The sequence below is a fragment of the Esox lucius genome, chromosome 21 (assembly GCF_011004845.1).
Source record: "Esox lucius isolate fEsoLuc1 chromosome 21, fEsoLuc1.pri, whole genome shotgun sequence".
Lineage (NCBI taxonomy): Eukaryota > Metazoa > Chordata > Actinopteri > Esociformes > Esocidae > Esox > Esox lucius.
Genome location: NC_047589.1, coordinates 5,929,289 through 5,952,912, shown reverse-complemented (window position 1 = coordinate 5,952,912; position 23,624 = coordinate 5,929,289). Strand labels below are relative to the sequence as shown.

At 38.4% G+C, this 23,624-nt stretch overlaps 1 protein-coding gene and 4 gene segments (V, D, J or C); 2 read left to right on the top strand and 3 right to left on the bottom strand.

Moving 5' to 3' along the window:
- Nucleotides 1–23,624, bottom strand: part of LOC105008451 — a 966,635-nt gene that overhangs the window by 378,309 nt on the left and 564,702 nt on the right.
- The window catches only part of LOC106024145, a 458,405-nt gene that overhangs the window by 195,507 nt on the left and 239,274 nt on the right, over nucleotides 1–23,624 (bottom strand).
- LOC117593618 overlaps nucleotides 1–23,624 on the top strand; it is a 530,161-nt gene that overhangs the window by 300,048 nt on the left and 206,489 nt on the right.
- LOC105009329 (Ig kappa chain V-III region MOPC 63) overlaps nucleotides 1–23,624 on the bottom strand; it is a 784,483-nt gene that overhangs the window by 650,794 nt on the left and 110,065 nt on the right. The window contains exon 2 of one of the 4 annotated variants that reach the window (XM_034289344.1): nucleotides 7,034–7,352. The exons of 2 other annotated variants lie outside the window; for them this stretch is intronic. In XM_034289344.1, coding sequence (XP_034145235.1) covers nucleotides 7,034–7,352 — 319 coding nt within the window. The remainder of the gene's footprint in view (nucleotides 1–7,033; nucleotides 7,353–23,624) is intronic. One more of the 4 variants, XM_034289345.1, reaches the window with a different exon arrangement.
- Nucleotides 1–23,624, top strand: part of LOC114829915 — a 587,221-nt gene that overhangs the window by 515,070 nt on the left and 48,527 nt on the right.

Genomic DNA, 23,624 nt, shown 5'->3' with positions numbered 1-23,624 from the left:
TGATGTCAAGTCCAATGGGCAGCCCAGCAACTTTGATCGTTGCCTTGTTATTCTCAAGGGACTGGTAGGGGAGCCTTCCAGTACCTCCGGCCTCCTCTGAAAGACATGGGCACACACATGCATGCACATGTTACTCAATTACACAGTTGGATAAGTCTGACTTCCCTCCTGTTGAAAGCTAGTTTTGTTAAAGTGTCATAATCTTATGGTTGATGGGTACATTAGAAACATAATTGATTTATTGGATAATATTGCCATAGATTCTTAAAGGTATATTAGGTTATCAAGATATAACTTTAAGGCATTTCTTAACATGAGCCTAAAAAAGTGTTTGAACGTATGCTTACTATATTTTTGGTTGAAAAGATCTTGCACTTTTTTCAAAAGCACAATGATGGGATCTTTAGTAGTGGGTGTTGTGGCTGAGGAGCTGGCTGCAGATGCGAAAACAGACAACAATTAATTCCATAAAACTGTTTTATATATATTTGCACTATTATGGGTCTGGGTCCATTTCTGTGGACTTTCATACAACCAATATTATCTTTGAAATGCAGTGCAAAATTGTTCACTGTGTCCGTTGAATCAAGGAACACAGTGGCTTCCTTGCTACTCATTTCAAAGACCTCTAAACGGGCCTTTTGATTGTCAAGGGATAAAATGGCCGTCTCCACACCCAAAGCCTCAAGCTTGGACACCTTCACAATATTTAGAGGTAACAAGCAAACCACAAAAATATTAAATAATTGATTATAAACAAAATGGACAAACATTAATTTTAAAAATCCAACATACACTGAAGAAACAACTCTTAACAGGGCTAGGCAATCTCTATGAAAACAGTGTTGTCACAGGTGAGAAATAAGTGCTTATGGAGATTACATAAACTATACATTAGCTCCATTTACACAGAGTCTAATGGACTCATAGCCATATGTGACTACTAATGTTTCAATTGACAACCTTCATCTGAATAGACTAGCTCAACCAGTAGGAATTTAGTTTGAGAGGGGTGGTATAAGCCTTCAACAATCATTTGAATGTGAGAATATTTGATGCTGATAGCCTTGTAAACACTTGACCCATATACTTTGTTTTACATATTTATTGTGGTTTTACAGTGTTTATTCTTTTATGTAGGGTATATGTTGTTGCGATTAAGCACCGCTTATGTTTGCCATCTCATGTTTAATAATTTTTTATAACATGGATGGACATGGTTTCAGTATGTGAATCTTCGGAGGACTTGATTTAGTACACCCTACATGTTTAAAAATCAGATGGAATGTTTAATTAATTTGAAATTCTAAAATAATCTACAGATAAACACTCCAATTGTCTGTCACAGTACTGCTCACATCACAATTGCCATCAATCATCCTTACATCTAATACTATAATGATACCACTAATGCCTAGCAAAGGACCCTTCTTTCCAAACCTCTTACTTCAGGTTCTTCAGATGCCCTTTTATTTTAAGCTCCCTCATCTCAGGGCTAAGGTCCTGTGTCTGCCCATGTGCCTTCAGTGCTGCTGCCTCCTGAACATATTGTTGCTTGACTTCTTCTCTTAATGTTGACCACCTACCCTTAATATCATTCATAGATGCACAGAACAAACTTAACTCCTTAGTCCTTGTCTTTATATAGTAAATTCATACAGAGAAAATCTGACAATCTGTCCAACAAACAAACTTGGCTTGTAAAACCCTGTAACAACACTGTAAAAACAAGATAACGTTTGCAGTAGATATCTGATGATTATTTTCAATAGACACAGCAGTCTGTGAAATACTTGGTAAATGCTTTCTTGAAAATTTGCTTCATGACCCTTGTGAACCCCTGATTGTTGGCCGCTATGTACAACAACAATCCATTTAGTATAACAATAAAAAGCATCCATTAAATATTGTTTCTCACCTTTGTTTTTGAGAATGTAAGGTGAAAGCTCTCGTCTGTAAAGTTTTTGTTTTGGCGGCCGGGGCTTAGAAGAAGCTTTAAAGGATCTTTTGTAGTAACCAATCCAGTTCTGAAAGAGAGACAACACACAAAAAAAAAAGTATTACACCAATAAAACTTAATTCAATTCAATTCTATTTATAGTATCAAATCATAACAACCTTTATCGTAGCAGGGCCCTGCAAGACGTAGCAGGGCACTGCAAGGTGTAGCAGAACGTAGCAGGGCACTGCAGGGCGTAGCAGGGTGTAGCAGGGCACAGCAGGGCGTAGCAGGACGTAGCAGGGCACTGCAGAGCATAGCAGGGCGCAGCAGGACGTCGAGCAGGACCAAGGCAGCAGCTGCAACCATGATTTCGGTGCCACCCTAATCCAGACACCACAGTCTATCTATTTCTAATAGATTGATAGTCATCTGATAACAAACATGGCAGGCTTAAATTCATGGATATGCATATAAAATGATGCTCAGAACACCTGGAGTCCATTTGATGTATCCTCAATGCTACAGGTGCAGCCCATGGTGCAGCCATAAAAACACGTTTTGAGTTTGAATATTTCACTCAGTATGAGTATGATATGGCTTCAGTGAAGCGTTAATGAGCAGCTACACAATATATGCAATAGGCCTTACTGTCTACACTGTGTACAGTGTGGACAACTACTTACTTTCAAGCTAATGGAGACATTTACTAAAAGAAAAACATGCTACTTAGTAACGTTTATTCTAACGTAAAGCAAGTAGGCTAATAATAACGTTTAGTGTTCCAAATTATTTTCCAAAAACTGAGTGTCCCAAATGATGTGGGTGTTATTTGAGACAGGTTATGATTATGGTTAGGGTAGCACAGGTGGTGTAGCAGGTTCATAATTAATTAAGGACATTGTTTGGGGTATTTGTGATAACCGCACGAATACCATAACGTTGTCAACACTAATGTCACGCCACCACAAAACATTTCCAAAAAAAAAATCTGTATTGTTTTCGCTTATTGACGCTTATTGAGTTAATGATCACAGTTTAAAGGCTCTCATTTTAATGGTCTTACCCATAGACATAATAAAGAATAGACGCCGCATTGGCTGCTGTGGCGCGAGAAATACGGCCGCCATGTTTGACCGGTCATACTCCTATTTGCGTAGCAGCAGAAGCAACGATGCCAGAGCACTGTGGAGCATACTCCTGCTCATATCGGCGGACCATCGAAAGCAGGGCTCGGGGGATTACTTTTCACAAGTAAGATTTAACATTACCGTACTATCGGTTGTATTTTGTGACTAGAATATTACCAGAGAGTTGAGAAGGAGCAAGGATCTTTGATTTTACTGTACTGAAATCGTATCCAGCTAGCTAGGCTATGTTTACTGCACCAGCCGGTGTTCACCCAGCGAACTGAGACTTGATAAGTCATATTCTATAACACTGACTTAGATTACAACTGACTCAAGAATGCTATTGTAGAAATAAAACAAATATTACTTGTATAACATTGGCCAGCTAATTATATATTTATATAAATAAAATATGGTATCATCATTGTTGGGCAGTACTAGCTTAGCTAGTAACTTAGTATTTTGGTGGTAGCTTCACTATTTTCAGAATCAAGTAACTTTTTTCAGTAGTAGTAACTCCTTTATTTACCAAGCAGCTTGGCCACACAAGCTACTTTTCTTGTCATGTGAAATTAGCACAACTTAAAGTAGCTTCCTATGTAGTGAACTAGCCTACTGCTGTGTTTGTGTTACTTAGCTTGCTACATTTGACTGGGTGGTAGCTTTTGTGTAGTGAAGCTTTATTCATGACAGAGTAACTAATAGCTTAGCTCACTGCAATTTCCAAGTAACTTGCCCAACACTGTGTATTATTCACGTGTAATTCACCCTAACAAAAGTAAGTTACCTCTCATGTCTCATACCCACCACACTTAAAATAAAGGCAACAGAACATCTGATAGAATGGTTTTCAAACAAGCTTATTATTTAGTTCAGCGGTATGTGCTCACCTACAGGTTCAGCCAAGATCACTTGGAGCTCCTATTTAATTCAATCAGAGCGTCAGGTAGGGTTGGTGTTCTTTTAATTACAATTTTGAAAATATACCTAATGAATATCTTTATGTCTTGTGAGTAATGTATGTATTGTGTGCCTGTTTTCCATATAAGGAGGCTGGAATAACAATCCATCGGCACTTCCAGGCCATCTTCCGCCGCCTGATGGTTCAGTGTGGTGTCTCACCTGTGTAAAGCCCTATATAAATATAATGTATTTTTTTAAATTATTATTTCAATAAGGTGCTGAGTGCTGCAGAGAGGGTGATCCGCCAAGCTTCACCAATGCCAGCTCCTAAGGTGTCGACAGTCACAGACATCGTCCGGGAGGAGATTGGAACGGAGGATGTTTTTCTGCTTGGGGAACACATTGAGGAGACTCAGTTTGGCATCGACAACCATCATTCTGACTTGTTGTCATTGGTTGTGTCTGTGTTTCTCAAAATAAGGCTGCACCACATTACCAAACTCACCTCTCTTGAACTGCAGAAAGGGAGCATGAGGAAGAACTGTCCTCTTTCAGGGGTTTTAGAGCATGTGCATGTGTGTGGTTCCACGACAATTCAAGACTTTAATCCTAAATTCCAGGAATCCAAATGTTGGTCTCCTTTGCCTTACACTAAGTTTGTGAGCTTGTGTATAATGAAGTTTATCTTTACATTATGTCCTTGTTATTGTCTTAGCCCTGATCCCTTTCCCTCTGGGTTCTGAAAAGCACTTGTAACTGTGTTTTGAAAATTGCTACATTAATTAAGTTTGCAGACTTTTCAAGGGAGTTTCAACAAAGTAAATGTGTAGTTTAAATAAAAACAGTCACTTTTCATTTCATCCTGCTATTTTAGACTGGGACCCATGTGAGTATGTTGGGATGGGGGCTGTGAAATGTGAGAGAGAGAAATATATATTTCTGACTTTACTGCCACTATTTACACATTAGGTGTTTCAATCAGAATGATAGTCAAACTGGAAATGTTCCTGTTTTTCTCGCTTTTTGGGGATTATGTTCACAGTTTTGATGAATATAGAACTATGAATATTAAAATACGCTGAACCATGTGTCCTGTATCATAGCTACATGTATGACCTTTGCAGCAAAAAAACCAGCGTGAAAATCAGTAAGGTATTCACTGAGGTATGATTAATTAAATGCGCTGACAGGTCGTTTCACCTGCCAAAACAGATTACATTGAGTGGAGCAGCTGACCGGTCCAAGATGGCGGTCCCATGGCTCGTCAGCGCCAGTAGGCAGTAGCGGTCGATGCGGCGTCTATTCTTTATTATGTCTATGGTCTTACCTGTACATATCCCCGTTATCCAGCAGACTTCCGGTTAGCGGCGACCTGGATTGGCTTGGGATTGGATCTGGAGTCTTGTGTATTTATCCGTGATTAACCATGCGAATGGATGATAACAGCCTTCTGAGTCTACCAGTAGGCTTAGCAGGCCCCTTCGGACCCATATCTATGAGGCTGTTAACCAATGATAACGCCCATTCAATCCAATGATAACATTCGATGCGGGTGCCTTGTTAGAAATCAGCCCTTTCATATAGTGGTTGAAATAATGATTGTGTACCCGGTCGTCAAGGGAGAGTAATTCAATTATTTATTGCAGCATTTGATGGTCTGTTGTTCATGATGTTACAGACTTGGTCTCCAGAAACAATGTTTAATGGACTCAATCTCATCTCAAAGAACCTCCGGTCTTACCTCAGCTTTATAGACATAGAGGACAGAATTACTGTAATCCCATTGGCTGATTATTGTCGCGCTTTGAATGAGCATGACTTCCTGTGTACAAATAAACAGATGTTTTTTTGTTATCTAAACATAAATAAGCATACATTCATACACTTCAACAGCCTTCATATTAGTGTATGTACTGCACATGTCTTATGTTTCAGACCAGGATCAGGTTGTATTCAAGTTCTGTAATCTGTTCATGAAGACGATGATCACATCAATACTTGGATATGGGGATTTGATTTGAGGGGCTGATGCTTCTGTAACTTCAACTTCACTCATATCGACTGATAATGTGTGTTTCGAGATATTCATTAACTTTGTAGATGCACTTTCAGAACATGACAAATGTAACAAGTCACAACCATGATGATGATGACAACAACATAGGACCCTGCATCCCACTGATGGTTTGTATATGAAGCTAAACAGAGTCGTTCCTGGTTGGACCCTGGATGGAAGATGAGATGCTGCTGAAAGTAGAGTTAAAGTACCAGTAAGGGCACTCTTCTATCTGGTCTGAAGATCAAAACACAAAACAAAATAGCACTGAAGAAAACATTGGCATTTTCACTGTCATATGGGAGAGTAAAATGGTGTCCTGACTCTCTGGTCACTAAAGTTCTTGCAGCACCTAAGAGTAGGTGACAGAATAGTGACAGAATATAGATATCGCCTGTTTTGAACTCCCTCTTCCATGTATGTAAGACGCTCTGAATAGGAGCTGTAGCTAAATTACAATATTTAAAATGTTCAAAGACAATAATGTAAATAATGATTATGACGGAGAAAATGTGATGTATATGTTGCTTTCTAACCTTCTTCAAAGTTGACCTTTACTGACCAGTGTTCCATGTAATTGTCTCTGCCCCCCAGACACGAGCACAGATAGACCCCAAGGGGTGCTTGAGCTCCTGGCCCTTCTTGCACATCGGTGCCCCCATTCTACCTGCAGGTGTCATTAACTCAGACAGACATGTGTCGTCCATCTATGTGATGCACATTGAAACTGATGTGTGTGTAGAAGCTGATGGGTGAATGGCTGCTGGCATATTTGGGGAGCCATTAAGCCCCCTTATATAGGTCTGTGCCCTGACTACGATGATGATGGAGAACATGTGATCTTATTATATTTTCTAATCTTATTCAAAGTTGACTTCCTCTACTGACCAGTGTTCCATGTCACTGTCTCTTCCCCCTCAACACCTGCAGTAGGTCCCAGCTGTAACAGTTCAGTCACTGTGCAGTCTGACTGAGGGAGGTTTTTGTATGGCTCTGTATCACTGTGTGAACACATATACACTGTTGGGATAGTGTAAACTCTGACAGTAGTAATCTCCTGCATCTTCACCCTGGACTCCACTGATGGTCAGAGTGAAGTCACTCCCAGATCCACTGCCACTGAATCTAGATGGAATCCCAGACTGAAGTGTGTTAGCACGGTAAATTAGGAGTTTAGGAGCTCCTCCAGGTTTCTGTTGGTACCAGGCTAGATAATCGTTGCCAAGCACATTACTGCTGACTTTACAGTTCATAGTAACTGAATTTCCTGTTCTAACAGATTGAACTGCAGGTGACTGAGTCAGAATGTACTGTCCTCTGGATTCTGTAAAATAAAATAAGGACACCCATATTAAAGGAATAAAACACAGTAACACATTGTACATCATATACATAATAGCATTGCCATATATCATTCCTTTCTGTAGATTAAATAATTTTTCAACATAACATCTAATAAATCTTACCTTTGAAAAAGAGGACAAGTGTCCAGATGAAGATGGTTATAAAAGTCATGGTTGTTGTGGGTTCAGTTGTAATGAAGGACAGATCTCAGTCATGAAGTGTTAAACTCACAGGGTTATAAACACTCCCAGATCACTGAATCATGTGCTGTCTATACAGAGCATCATCATTATGCAAATAAGATTCTGGTCTTCTCTCTATTCACCATTATTCAGTAAATATACACCAAGTAGATCCATCGCATTAGTCTTACATGGAAATGATGTCATAGGACATATCTATTTTCAACATTTGATGATAACATTAAACAAGGCAATACTGCTCACATTCCAATACAGTACTTGACATAAACAAAGCATTCATCTAAGCATGACACAAGATGCATGGCCTGATGACCTTGAACCAAATAGAAGGTAGAGAGAAAGAAAGACCCAGAATGACAGAAGGGGTACTTTAACCAACACCATTAACAGGAAGAGAGAGTGAGGTAGACTTGCTTTTATAAACCTCTGAGAGGAGTTTGTAGTCAAACCTGAGTTGATCAAATATTCAATATACAGGATGTGATCCCAGATTCTACTTCATAGAGGTGACAGAACAGGAGATGGTGAGAGACCCTGAGCCAAACACAAAAGGACACTTACATACAGTGTCTATCAGAGTCAGGAGATATTCTTCACCTTCTACATAGGAACCCTTTGTTTATTAACATTAAGCCCTGGTAAATAATATCCACTTCTATGTTTATTAACATTAAGCCCTGGTAAATACTATCCACTGCTATGTTTATTAACATTAAGCCCTGGTAAATACTATCCACTGCTATGTTTATTAACATTAAGCCCTGGTAAATACTATCCACTGCTATGTTTATTAACATTAAGCCCTGGTAAATACTATCCACTGCTATGTTTATTAACATTAAGCCCTGGTAAATACTATCCACTGCTATGTTTATTAACATTAAGCCCTGGTAAATACTATCCACTGCAAAAGTGAGAAATATCTTTCCAATTCCAGTCCTAACAATCTAGTCATGTAACATGAATGTATCTGATTACATTCCTCCATTAAAATAGTCTGCTTATGACCATGAAATATAGCCAGTTGAAACAAAATTGCAAGTTCAGTAGGCTATGTTGAGCTCAAACCAGATGAGTTCAAATAACTTGTCTGATTATTGCAAATCAAAGCAAATGTGAATGACACACATATTATTCTTATTGTTATCAGGACAGTTTCTTCTTATAACATTATTTCAGGTACAGTCAGTATTTTATATTTTATCACACTGATCCGAGATCCGCGGCCACCATGTTTGATCCTACTCAGGATCTTATGGACAACTAAATTGCTAAATCCCGATGGATAAAGGGTCACACTTATAGTTATAAACCAAAGTACGTTGTTGTAAACGTTCTTTCATGCTTTATTTTCAGCTTCTCTCTATGCATCTTAGCTCTGGCAAAATCTAAAATTCCTGGAGAACTGCTATCTTTGATAATTCTAATGCAATTGTATACTCAACCTATACATTTTATCTGTTACATGAATTTTTGACTCTTTAGAAATATCTATAAAACAGCCCAAAATCCAGTTTGTGATGGACATTCCACGTATCGACACTCTTAAAGGAGTAAGAAACAGAGACAAAGTTCTCTTGGCACATTATAACAGTTTTATTAACTATTATACAAATATGAGAGACGCGTCAAACGCTTATATACATAATCATCCGAGGAGTCTCTAACTCCATACATGAACAATCCGTATTTATTACATAGAAAAACGGGTGTGGTAAGATGCTGCCATCTGTCTTGTCACAAGAGTTTACCCAAAGGGCGGGCTGTCCTTATCCTTCTCAACTCCTGAGGAGACACAATGTCTGGATAGTCAACAGAGACACTAAAGGGTTATACAGATTTACGAGTACCCCTCTAATCCACCCGTGCCGGTCAAGGATGTCTCCTATTCAAACACCAGACCCCTCTCAGCATCTTTAACTAGTAACTCATTCATGTATAGGACGAGAAAGAATACATCCTTCTTCTAGGCAGGAGGACATAGCCCAAATACCTAATACTCCTCTGATATTATACAGACATGTGTGTTACAATCAAAGTACAGATTTACATATCAGCCAATGGAAAGACAGACATTTCTCAAATGCACCTTAGTTCAAATGTTATTTCCATAACAAGTTTCACCAATACAAAGTGGTCAAACCCAGTCCCTTTCAGGGATGGGATACTCCGGTCCTCAGGTTGGAGTGGTGTCACTTATTCCCAGTCCTAAGAAAAAGGATGAAAACCAGAAGAAGGACGTTTGAGATGAATAGCCATGTTCTTTAACTACAGCCCCAGCAAATTTAAGAGGTTATTCCACATCAGGCACTCAGGGATTAATTGTTTTTTCAAAGACAGGCAGGCAGGCAGGCAGACAGATATATCCACCATTGTCACACCCTGATTTGTTTCACCTGTCTCATTATTGTCTCCACACCCCACCAGGTGTCTTCTATGTTCCCGTTACCCCTTGTCTGTTTATGTCTGTGTTTTCTGTTGGCCTGCTGCCAGATCGTTTTGTCTTTTCATGTGTTTCCAGCGTTTGTTTTTCCATGTTACCTGTTACCTGTTTTCTTCTCTGCCTTCCCAGTACCGGTTCCCTTCTGTCCCTGACTCCGAGCCTGCCTGCCCTCCGGTACTATTCCTCTGTACCCAAATAATCTGACCCATTGTCTGAACTCTGCCTGCCTGCTGACTACCAGACTTCCTATCCCATAATAAACATCTTTGCATGACACCTCCTCTCTGCCTCTGTGTGGAAACACAACAATGTCTGTCACAAACAAAGACCAGAGTTACATACCAGGGAATTGAAAAGCAGACATTTCTAAAATGTACAGTAGTTCATGAAAGTCCATAACAGTCCGCTTTTTAAAAATCCCTTGCAAATCTACAGAAAAACTATGGGTGTTATGACAGAAACCAGTGATTTGGCAGACCAATCTCAGCATATCCAGCCCCTTCCTTATCTCAGCCAATCATGTCCAGCAGGGAAAGTCCTACATTTTCTTGGTTAAACGAGGGATAGCGTTTAAAATTGTATTCGCATTTACACTTTGCATACTAGTTTGTCATTAAGTCACATTAACCCTCCTGGCCCCCTTAAGTACTAAAGGATTTTCGGACAGATTTTACTACTTGGACATTTTGGGTCCTACATTAATTCTGTGACAGGTATCATGAAGTATAATATATCTGCGTAATCAGTACACTCTCAGCTACAATACAAACACATAAAAACCGACTTCTCGGACACCATTTAGAAAATGTATGTGTTGCAAAGGCAAAAACAATGTTCTACAGAGAACATTTCTGCGATATGGTATGATAATCTTTTTTTGAATCAATAATGAAGTTTTGTTTCAATGGCATTTCCTGTTACCACTATGCCATTACTGTCATATTTCATTGTTTTAGGCTGAAACTAATGAAGAATATTAATAATACAAGAAATATGTGTTCCCCTCAAACATTTGGATTTACCGCCTTTGATATCAAACCGTATTTCATTATTTTGACAGAGACACTTCATTCTGTTTTGATGTAATGACACCAAATGGTCACCAGCTGGCAGCATAGGACCGGTAGCGCAGTTTGTATTTACTTCTCGTTTTAAAATCAGTAAGAAACCTACATTTTTCCAAATGCCAAAGAACATCCCCATAGTATGTTGACAGAAGAAATGTTTTATATCATATTTACAATATAAACAACGTAATATGGTATGAGGGGCCGTATAAGACATTATTCATTCTTGTACTCTCTCATACATACATTCTCCTATCACTTACATACATTCTCCTTTCACTTACATATATTTTCACTCTCACATACATACATTCTCCTTTCACATACATATATTTACACTCTCACATACATACATTCTCCTTTCACATGCATATATTTTCACTCTCACAAGCACATACATTTTCACCCTCACATATATACATTCTCCTTTCACATACATATATTTTCACTCTAACATACATACAGTTTTTTCTCTCATAATAATCTATTTTTAACTCACACATTCATACATTTTACTCTTATATTTCTGTATTTTAACTCACACACAAATATATGTTTCTCTCATATTTCTATATTTAACATACATATTCATACATTTTTAATCTCATACACATGCAGTCGCAATTTTAAATAATATATGTATATAAGCAGAAAATGTATGCATGTGTAAAGAAAATATATGTACGTGAGAGAAGAATGTGTGTGTGTGAGAGAGAAAGTTTAGTGGAAACGGAAGGAGTATAGTAGAAACGGATGGCAGAATATTTCTCGCACAGTGATTGGCTGAGAAACCCGAGCTGGGTCATGTTCAGGTCGCGATCAACATGGACGGAGATGAGATGAAAGCTTTGCAGCAAGCCATTGGAGTTTTAAGAACTATTTTAACATCCTCTGATACTATTTCTTCCATTGAGCAGAAAATGACTTGCTCATCTGCACCTAACGTTGTTCACAGCACAGCGGAAAAGTGAAATGTATGGACTGAAGTATGTGCCACCAGAAACTGAATTTGAATCATTTATATTTGAATTTGAATTGCTAAACTTGAATAATTGCATTGAAAAACTGAATTTGAATCACATAATTTGAAATTGTATTGTTTAATTTGAATAATTGCATTGAAAAACTGAATCTGAATTGTATAATTTGAAATTGAATTTATTCGTTTGGATCCGAAGTCCAATAAAATGTGATCCTCACTGAAAATTAAACTCTCTATATATCTTCACATTCACTTCTCACAATTCAGATTCAGTTCTCAAATTCAATTTCAAGTTACTGAGACAGACATCCGGGTAGTTGGAGGATGAAGGAAGAGCAATCGAGCGCAGATCGATAGATAGCGTTCATTGGCGCACAGGACTCCTCTTGTGCCAATCATCACCTACGTTTTGGAGCATAGTACGTACCCACCATGAAACAAGGAAGAAGTGCTTGCCTTGCAGGTGGCCGGCCTTGACCCAGACCGGCGTTAACATCATGGATTTCGCTGGGACAAATACGGTAATGACAATTTAACATATCTACGATCTAACGATCTTTTGTTTAAATGTTGTTAATGATATAGCTGTTTTTATAGAAACAGGGGCAATTAAATCTTTCTCTCGACGTTGCAAACACAGTAGCTATTTTCCCACTTTTTTATGGTACTAGCTCTGGTAACATCTTTGCCTGGTGTTTATTATTTCTAAGCGTTTGCCTCTTCCTCCGGTGAAAATGTTGTTGCAAACGTAGCTAGTGCTAGCTGCCGCCAAGTAGACTGGTCATGTCTTCAGCATGATTATTTCCGATAACTACTCCTTGTGATTGTCAGTGACACCGTCAGGGTACTGCTTACTGAGAGGGAGGGAGGGAGGGAGAGTGTCTGTGTCGCTGTGTTTGGCAGGTGTTAGGATAATGTAAGGCCATAAACTTCCGGGCAATTATACCATAGCACTAGCCCTACTCATTTGAATTGAATGCATAGCTAATTCCGGTTGACTTGAACACAAAAATAGCACATTTACTCTTCGAAAGAAAGCTGGCTGTTCTCCGTATTTGCAGGGAAAATAAAAAGGAATCCAGTAGTGCAATCCAGTAGTGCTTTCATTATTTTGTTGAGAGCATTATCTAGCTAGCGCTACAGTAAATATGGGCTAGTAGCTATAAAACCGTGCTTGCCACTATATAATAACATCAAACTTGGTCAACTTAGTGTAAAAACAGTCATGTTTACATTAAATGCAATAGTGCATATGGTATTGTGGTCTATAAATATAGTGCCAGTTGTATTAATGTTGTTTTATATTGATATAGCTAGCCATTTACTTTAATAACTTTTTGCAATACATTTTCTTTGGAATATGGAAAACATCCCACTTGATGATTGTTTGCTTTCTGTCTCTGAAAAGGTGAACATCCAGAGGCGGGTGACACAGTAGACTAGCCAGGTCACCTGTCCCCCAGCACGTTTCTCCAGTGGCTCACAGGACAGGGCCACATTCCTGTCTTACCAGAAGAAAACTTCAGTCTTTGTGCAGTTCAATCACACCTGTGACATCCTGTATGGTTCACATACAGTTTGCCACCCAACAGTCGCTGCATGTAGTAATACAATCCTCCTGCCTGTTAAGCATATGCAAACTTCTGAGTTCAAACAAGTGATGACAGAGGCCTTCCATCTAGGGCAGGCATTTCATCAGGTTTAAGTGAAATGTTGCAGTTTCAAATATGCATATACAGGTGCTGGTCATAAAATTTGATTATCATCAAAAAGTTCATTTATTTCAGTAATTCCATTCAAAAAGTGAAACTTGCATAATGTATGCATTCATTCCACACAGACTATATTTCAAGTGTTTATTTCTTTTAATTTTGATGATTATAACCGACAACTAATGAAAATCCCAAATTCAGTATCTCTGAAAATTTGAATATTACTTAAGACCAATACAAAAAAAGGATTTTTAGAAATGTTGGCCAACTGAAAAGTATGAACATGAAAAGTATAAGGGTGCGGTTATCCCTATTGCTTGTACACTTTTTTCTACCACATCTTTTCCTTCCCTTCGCCTCTCTATTACTGTGCTTGGACACAGAGCTCTGTGAACAGCCAGCCTCTTTAGCAATGACCTTTTGTGTCTTCCCCTCTTTGTGCAAGGTGTCAATGGTCGTCTTTTGGACAGCTGTCAAGTCAGCAGTCTTCCCCATGATAGTCTAGTTCTGTAGGCTACACAGCGAGACCATCTAAAGGCCTTTGCAGGTGTTTTAAGTTAATTAGCTGATTAGTGTGGCACCAGGTGTCTTCAATATTGAACCTTTTCATAATATTCAAATTTTCTGAGATACTGAATTTGGGGTTTTCATAAGTTGTCAGTTATAATCATCAAAATTAAAAGAAATAAACACTTGAAATAGATCAGTCTGTGTGGAATGAATGTAAACATACAAGTTTCACTTTTGGAGTGGAATTACTGAAATAAATCAACTTTTTGATTATATTCTAATTTTATGACCAGCACCTGTACATTCAGACTCAAATAGTAATAGATAAGATATTTGTGCAGTCTTTTATTTCATTTTTTGTCAAATCCAGTTTGTATATGTTCACTGTTCATGGGTGTATTAAATGACCCAGTGTGCATTAAATGACCCAGTGTGCATGGCTAATTGATTTGATATTTTAGAAAGTATAAATCATTGTTAGCCACATTGAATGTTACACTTCAAAAAGCATTTCCATATGTGCATCGCACCATTACAATGTTTGTCAGAGAAGATGTCCTTCACTACGTTCTTTCCCGCTTCCCTGTGGTTGTGTCAGCAAGACAGAAGTCTGATTTTAAAAAATTGCTGTGAATGGAAGGTGTACTATAAGGTGCTTGGATACATGGGGTTCTAGACTGGACTTAAGCAATCATGAATTATTAAAAGCCTTTAGTCCTCTGATTGGCACAGGCATGACTGTCAATGATGGTGAAGTAGGTACAATGCATGTGCAAGTGTGGTCAAATAAATGTATTTTCCAAAACTATTTGAATGAGAAAGGGGATCAATGGCAACGCGTAGAGATTCAATGTCCTCGGTCTTCAATGGACATTCCATTTCTGGCATGGTAACACCTGTTAGGGCTCTCTCAGAGTTATGAGAGAGCCCTGAGCTCTCTCAATCAAAATCCTCAATTTGGATTCCCTAAAACCAACAGAAGATAGTATTAATGAATTGTTAACATATATCATCTAGTAATGCAACCCATTTCATCAGCTGGAGTTATTCTTTTCGGATGTCACTGAGAATCACTGACATACTATGTATTAGATGACATTATTTCATACATTAATAGTAGGGTATTAATATCTATTGTGGAACTAATAATATTCCAAATAGGAGATGTGAGCTAGAGAGGTAGCTGGTAACATAATCTAGAAGTGGTGAAGGTTGAAAGTAGTAGGTTTTCATTGCCAAGAAATGTAATTGCTTTATCATAAACAGATTCAATCATCACTGATTGCTATGGATTTCATGTCAAGTTCATATCAAATGTGATGGATGAGGAACCACCAAAATGAAGGAATAGTAGCAAACCAATTATATTTGTTATGTGACTACAAGCCAACTAGTTATGAATGTAACAATATTGCCAGATATGTTTCCTATACCATGTTAACAGTAAAAACTAATTTGTAACTGGTTGGATCATGCCCATAATCACTATAACGTTAAATTTCACCTTGCTAAACATTGTGCAGATCACAGCATAAGTTGGTCAAAAATTAATCTCCAAAGGAACAGCTGGGTTCTTTTAAGTCACAGGTGGGACTGGCAAGTTAGCTAGCACGATGCCTTCTATTTCTAGATCTTACTAAGTTTACCGGTACTTATCTGAGCTAACGACATGATCACTGTCACTAGTTATAAAGAAATCATTGACTTTCACTCAGTGCTATTCACTGACAGTAAAAAAAAAAAAGGGGGTTATTATTGTACGCACAGCTGTTTGTAGACTAGCTCCAGTGCTCCTAGCTGCGTTGCTAAAATAATAGCAGAAACAATGCTAACGTGCTAGTCATAAATATAGAACAATGGTGCTAGCTAGTCGTCTAATGTAATTCTAAACATGATTTGTGTATGCTCGCGGACTAAACGAAACGTTTCTACAAAACAGCTATAACATTAACAACAGTTAAACAAAAGATTGTTAGATCGTAGATATGTGAAATTAATTACCGTATTTGTCCCAGCCGAATCCATGGTGGTCACGCCAGACTGGGCGTTCTGGGTCAAGGCCGGCCACTGGCAAGGCAAGAGCTTCTTCCTTGTTTCATGTACTATGCTCCAAAACGTAGGTGCTGATTGGCCCAAGAGGAGTCCTGTGCGCCAATGAACGCTATCTATGGATATGCGCTCGATTGCTCTTCCTTCATCCTCCAACTACCCGGATGTCTGTCTCAGTAACTTGAAATTGAATTTGAGAACTGAATCTGAATTGTGAGAAGTGAATGTGAAGATATATAGAGTTTAATTTTCAGGATCCAAACGAATGAATTCAATTTCAAATTATACAATTCAGATTCAGTTTTTCAATGCAATTATTCAAATTAAACAATACAATTTCAAATTATGTGATTCAAATTCAGTTTTTCAATGCAATTATTCAAGTTTAGCAATTCAAATTCAAATATAAATGATTCAAATTCAGTTTCTGGTGGCACATATTTCAGCCCATAGAAATGAGACAACTTTTCAGACCAGGGGGCAACTCACAAGTCAGTGCTACAGGCCGAGCAGCTCACGCTACACCAGACCAAACCGGAGGATCACGGCAGTCTTTGCGATATCAAACGCAGCAACACTTTGGCAATTGGGTCTCTCGTCCGAGGAAAAGGTAAGAATAAATAAGGTCTATTTTTGTGGTGCTGATTTGTATAACTGATTTGACTGTATATTGTTAAGTGACCGCGCTTTTTTCCCCACCTGTCTAGCCTTAACCTCCCGCAATTGTGTCCGATCTCATGCCTTCACTGCACTGACATATTATAAGGCTTCAATCATGCTCTTTGTCATGCTAAGTTTATGTCCTGGCTTCCTCAGATGTAAGTATATCAATTACGTTACTGTAATGAAGAGAAGGAACAACAGCCATTGCGCGGACCAGGTTGAAGTTAGTTTTAGGTTGGATATTCAACATACAATCGGCTAACCGTCCTCCAGCGGACTCCTGCTGCTTCTGTCGCTGAAACTACTAAGATGCTGTCGCTAAAGATTAGAGAAGGAACAACAGCCATTGAAGTTAGTTTTAGGTTGGATATTATATATTGGATATGTTTTTCTTAAGATTTAATTTCAGTAATGTAGATGTAGTGATTGTATGAGTTAGTGAACTGTTGTAAGCTGTTGTAACCAATGTAGATATATTGATTGTATAAGTTAGTGAACTGTTGTAAGCTGTTGTAACCAATGTAGATGTATTGATTGTATAAGTTAGTGAACTGTTATAAGCTGTTGTAGCCAATGAAGCTAAATATTAATTGTTTGTAATATGAGCTGAACCTGAAGGAGCAAGTAGGAGAATAGGAAACCCTGTTCAAGCGGTTGCCGGGGAGAGAAAGATTTAGTATGTCTGTTTTGTGAGAAACAGGTCACAGGTCAGAGACACACACACATAGTCGGACAGACAAGACAGAAACCAGAAGGGGGGGGCATGAACATGTTTTATGTTTCAGTCCAGGATCAGGTTGTATTCATGGTCTGTAATCTGTTCATGAAGACAGTTAATTTAATGTTAGATGATCACATCAATACTTGAATATGGGGATTTCATTTGAGGGCCTGATGCTTCTGTAACCTCAACTTCACTCATATAGACTGATGTGTGTTTCAATACTTTCATTAACTTTGTAGATACACTTTTATAACATGACAAATGTATCACGTCACAACCATGATGATGATGACAACAACATAGAAACCTGCATCCCACTGATGTTTTGTATATGAAGCTAAACAGAGTCAGTCCTGGTTGGTCCCTGGATGGAAGATGAGATGCTGCTTAAAGGACCAGTAAGGGGTACTCTTCCATCTGGTCTGAAGATCAAAACACAAAACAAAAAAGCACTAAAGAAGACATTGCAGCACCTAAGAGTAGGAGTGTTAACCCTGGTGTCATGTGTGATGTCATGAGAGGCTACATAGCTCTTAGCAGGACTGTTCAATTAGTGCGAGGACACAAAGCTCAAGTATAAACAAGGATTTCATTACAGTTCTAAGGAATTAACAGAAACAGCGTGTCAAATTCAAAAAGGTAACTCAGGGTCAGGTCTACCTTCAACAGAAAACTTAAATGATGCTTCTTGGTGGTAATCCTGATTTCCTCAGGTAAGTAAACACTCTTTTCAATCTTACTTTACTGGGTGTCGTAACCCGAGGCTATTCCAGTTGTAAGTCCTTCTGTCTAGTGGTGTTTCCAGCCTTCCGTATTCCTCGCTGGAAACGATACTGGAGCGGTCTGGTCCTTCCCAGAACACACAACCCACTAACAGTCTCTAGTCCTTAAAACCCTTCAGGTCATCAGACCCTGATCAGTCTCAGGTGTGCGGGAATGTCATGTTTAGAGGGGTGGAGTTCCCGACTCCACCAGCAGATAGAGCCTGTTTTCACCACATCATCCCCAGCTACCAACTTCCTCTTGTTACAGAAAATATATATTGCCTGTTTTGAACTCCCTCTTCCATGTATGTAAGACACTCTGAATAGGAGTTATAGCTAAATAACAATATATTGTAAATATTAAAAGACAATAAGGATAATAATGATTATGATGGAGAATGTGATGTCTATGATGATTTTGAATCTTGATTAAAGTTGATCTTTACTGACCAGTGTTCCATGTAATTGTCTCTGCCCCCCAGACACGTGCACAGATAGGCCCCAAGGGGTGCTTGAGCCCCTGGTCCTTCTTGTACATCGGTGCCCCCATTCTACCTGCAGGTGTCATTCACTCAGACAGACATGTGTCGTCCATCTATGTGATGCACATTGAAACTGATGTGTGTGTAGAAGCTGACGGGTAAATGGCTGCTGGCATATTTGGGGAGCCCTTATTGGTCATTTAAGCCCCCTTATATAGGTCTGTGCCCTGACTACGATGATGATGGAGAACATGTGATCTAAATATATTTTCTAATCTTATTTAAAGTTGACCTCCTCTACTGACCAGTGTTCCATGTCACTGTCTCTTCCCCCTCAACACCTGCAGTAGGTCCCAGCTGTAACAGTTCAGTCACTGTGCAGTCTGACTGAGGGAGGTTTTTGTACGGCTCTGTATCACTGTGTGAACACTCCACCACTGTGGTAACTCTGACAGTAGTAATCTCCTGCATCTTCAGTCCGGACTCCACTGATGGTCAGAGTGAAGTCACTCCCAGATCCACTGCCACTGAATCTAGATGGGGTCCCAGACTGAAGTGTCTTAGCATAGTAAATTAGGAGTTTAGGAGTTCCTCCAGGTTTCTGTTGGTACCAGGCTAGATAATTGTTGTTATACACATTACTGCTGACTTTACAGTTCATAGTAACTGAATTTCCTGTTGTAACAGATTGAACTGCAGGTGACTGAGTCAGCATGTACTGTTCTTTGGATTCTGTAAAATAAAATAAGGACACCCATATTAATGGAATAAAACATAGTTACACATTGTACATAAGATACATAATAGCATTGCCATACATCATTCCTTTCTGTAGATTAAATTATTTTTCAACATTACATTTAATAAATCTTACCTTTGAAAAAGAGGACAAGTGTCCAGATGAAGATGGATATAAAAGTCATGGTTGTTGTGGGTTCAGTTGTCATGAAGGACAGCTCTCAGTCATGAAGTGTTAAACTCACAGGGTTATAAACACTCCCAGATCACTGAATCATGTGCTGTTTATACAGAGCATCATCATTATGCAAAAAAGATTCTGGTCTTTTCTCCATTCACCATTATTCAGTAAATATACACCAAGCAGATCCATCAGATTAGTCTTACATGGAAATGATGTCATAGGACATGGATATCTGTAAAGTAATCTATTTTCAACATTTGATAGATAACATTAAACAAGGCAATTTCTGCTCACATTCCAATATAGTAGTTGACATAAACAAAGCATTCATCTAAGCATGACACAAGGCATGGCCTGATGACCTTGAACCAAATAGAAGGTAGAGAGAAAGAAAGACCCAGAATAACAGAAGGGTTACTTTAACCAACACCATTCACAGGAAGAGAGAGTGAGGTAGACTTGCTTTTATAAACCTCTGAGAAGAATTTGTAATCAAACCTGATTTGGTCACATATTCCATATACAGGATGTGATCCCAGATTCTACTTCATAGAGGTGACAGAACAGGAGATGGTAAGAGATCCTGAGCAAAACACAAAAGGACACTTACATACAGTGTCTATCAGAGTCAGGGGATATTCTTCACTTTCTACATAGGTACTCTTTGTTTATTAACATTAAGCTCTGGTAAATAATATCCACTTCTATGTTTATTAACATTAAGCCCTGGTAAATACTATACACTGCTATGTTTATTAACATTAAGCCCAGGTAAATACTATACACTGCTATGTTTATTATCATTAAGCCCAGGTAAATACTATACACTGCAATAGTGAGTATTATCTTTCCAATTCCAGTCCTAACCATCTAGTCTTGTAACGTTAATTTATCTGATCTAATTTCTCCATTAAAATTGTCAATTATAGCAATTAACTTATATGTACTCAATTTCTGTTTTAGCACTTTGTGTCTTGTCGTAAGATACCATTGGAATGTTAATGTGTTATAGAAGTTTATCTAGGGTCGGAAATACAGGACAACAAGGTCATGCCATAATTACCCTGCCCTATGGTGCCAGGAAGGACACACGGGAATGTGTCCCTGGTGGATTGGGGAACTATTTTTCAGGACCAGTCATTTGGTCTTTACCTAGGTTTGCTATCCAACCCACACAACTTTAGATATAAACCAAAGTAAGTTGTTGTAAATGTTCTTTCATGCTTTTTGCTCAGCTTCTCTGTATGCATCTCAGCTCTGGCAAAATCAAAAATTCCTGGAGAACTGTTATCTTTCATATGTCTAATGCAACTGTATACTCAACCTATATATTTTATCTGTTACAAGATTTTTTTGAATCTTCAGAAGTATCTATAAAACAGCCTAAAATCCAGTTCCACCAATACAAAGTGGTCAAACCCAGTCACTTTCAGGGATGGGATACTCCTGTCCTCAGGTTGGAGTGGTGTCACTTATTCCCAATCCTAAGAAAAAGGATGAAAACCAGAAGTGTTTGAGATGAATGGCCTGTTCTTTAACTACAGCCACAGCTAATTTGAGAGGGCGTTCCACATCAGGCACTCAGGGATTAATTATTTTTTCAAAGACAGGCAGACAGATCTTTCCACCATTGTCACACCCTGATTTGTTTCACCTGTCTCATTATTGTCTCCACCCCCCACCAGGGGGCGTCTATGTTCCCGTTACCCCTTGTCTGTTAATGTCTGTGTTTTCTGTTCGCCTGCTGCCAGATCGTTTTGTCTTTTCATGTTTTTTCAGCGTTTGTTTTTCCATGTTTCCTGTTACCCGTTTTCTGCTCTGCCTTCCCAGTACCGATCCCCTTCTGTCCCTGACTCTGAGCCTACCTGCCCTCCGGTACTTCTGCCTTTTGGATCAACCATTACGACCTTTGCCTGACCCCGACCTCAAACCAGCCTATTCCTCTATACCCCAATAATCTGACCCATTGTCTGAACTCAGCCTGCCTGCTGACTACCAGACTGCCTATCCCATAATAAACATTGTTGCACGACACCTCCTCTCTGCCTCTATGTGGAAACTCAAACATTTCTGTCACAAAGACCAGAGTTACATACAAGGGAATAGAAAAGCAGACATTTATAAAATGTACAGTAGTTCATGAAATTCCATAACAGTCCACTTTTGAAAAATCCCTTGCAATTCTACTGAACAACTATGGGCGTTTTGACAGAAACCAGTGATTTGGCAGACCAATCAGAACTCAGAATCTCAGTTTAGTTTCAATGGCATTTCCTGTTACCACTATGCCATTACTGTCATATTTCATTGTTTTAGGCTGAAACTAATGAAGAAAATTCATAATACAATAAAAAATATATGTGTTCCCCTCAAACATTTGGATATACCGCCTTTGATATCAAATAATTTCATTATTTTGACAGAGACACTCTTTTGATCTAATGACACCAAACGGCCACCAGCTGGCAACATAGGACCGGTAGCGCAGTTTGTATTTACTTGTCGTTTTAAAATCAGCAAGATACCTACGTCATTTCCTGGACAAATTCCCCTTCCTCAGCCCGTTGGTGATGGTCAAAAATAAGTTCTGAAATGTTTTGGGTTGAAAATAAATAGCTATTTTGCATAAATGGAACAAAAACTACATTGGTAATCGCTATTATTGACATAATCCTAACCCATTATTCTTACATCATAGAGGTCATGTTTCCAGGCGTTATGGCATACTAGAAGCGTTGTTTCTGATTGGGCAACGAGGACTTACAAACAAAGGAAGAGTTGAATTCTCCATTTAAAGACGCACGTAATGGTGGTCAGTTTTGGTGCAAATCCACTTTGTCCTCATGCAAGCTGTGATCACCATAAGAACACAGTGTACCAATCTCTTTGTTAGAATGCCTAGATATTAGCTAAAGTCAGTCATATGATTCTAGTAATTGAATGTTATTCGATCTACTTAATTTGATCAAAATGTATGTGCATTGTTTTAAAAGTACGGAATCAGCTTACATTTTCTATTAATTGTATGAATAAATATACTGTACAGATATGGATATGTTTTAAAAGATTGGTTTTTGTTCAGTGTTAGGGAAGGCAAAATATAAATAATTCATTGCATATTTGGAAGATGATGAGGTTATTTTGTTAATAATAGCAGGAGCAGGAGGTTTTTGTATGAGCAGTAATAGGGATTGTATCACTGTGGTACACTTTTGGTGGCGGCACCAGACTTGATGTTGGAAGTAAGTAAACAAGGTCTTCTTTATATTTGTTTATCATTGGAAGGTTTTAGGTTTCTCACTTTGTGTGAGAAAATATGTTCACATTTTAGTCATTTTAGAACTTTTTTCTATTTTGCTTTCCATTTAGCATTTCTATTAAATAATACTAAATACAATGTTTGAAAACGATAAATTGTTAGTTTCTTTGGGTCTGATTAGTATTATTGAAGCCTTAAAAACATAATGTGTCGGTTATTGAAGTTTATAGTTGTTTTGTGAACGGGACTCAATAGTTAAGGAGTAAAATAAATAATTGTATACTTGCATTTTTCATAAATCTGCTTTGTATAGTAATCATTTCATTACATATGCTCTTACCTTTCATCAATTATAATAAAGCAATACACATTAATTCAAGATTATAATTGATGAAAGGAGATGTGTTTTAGCCGTTAGTTAGTGAAGTTTATGTGTTTTTCCCCCCAGGTAACACTGCTCCCACCCTGACCA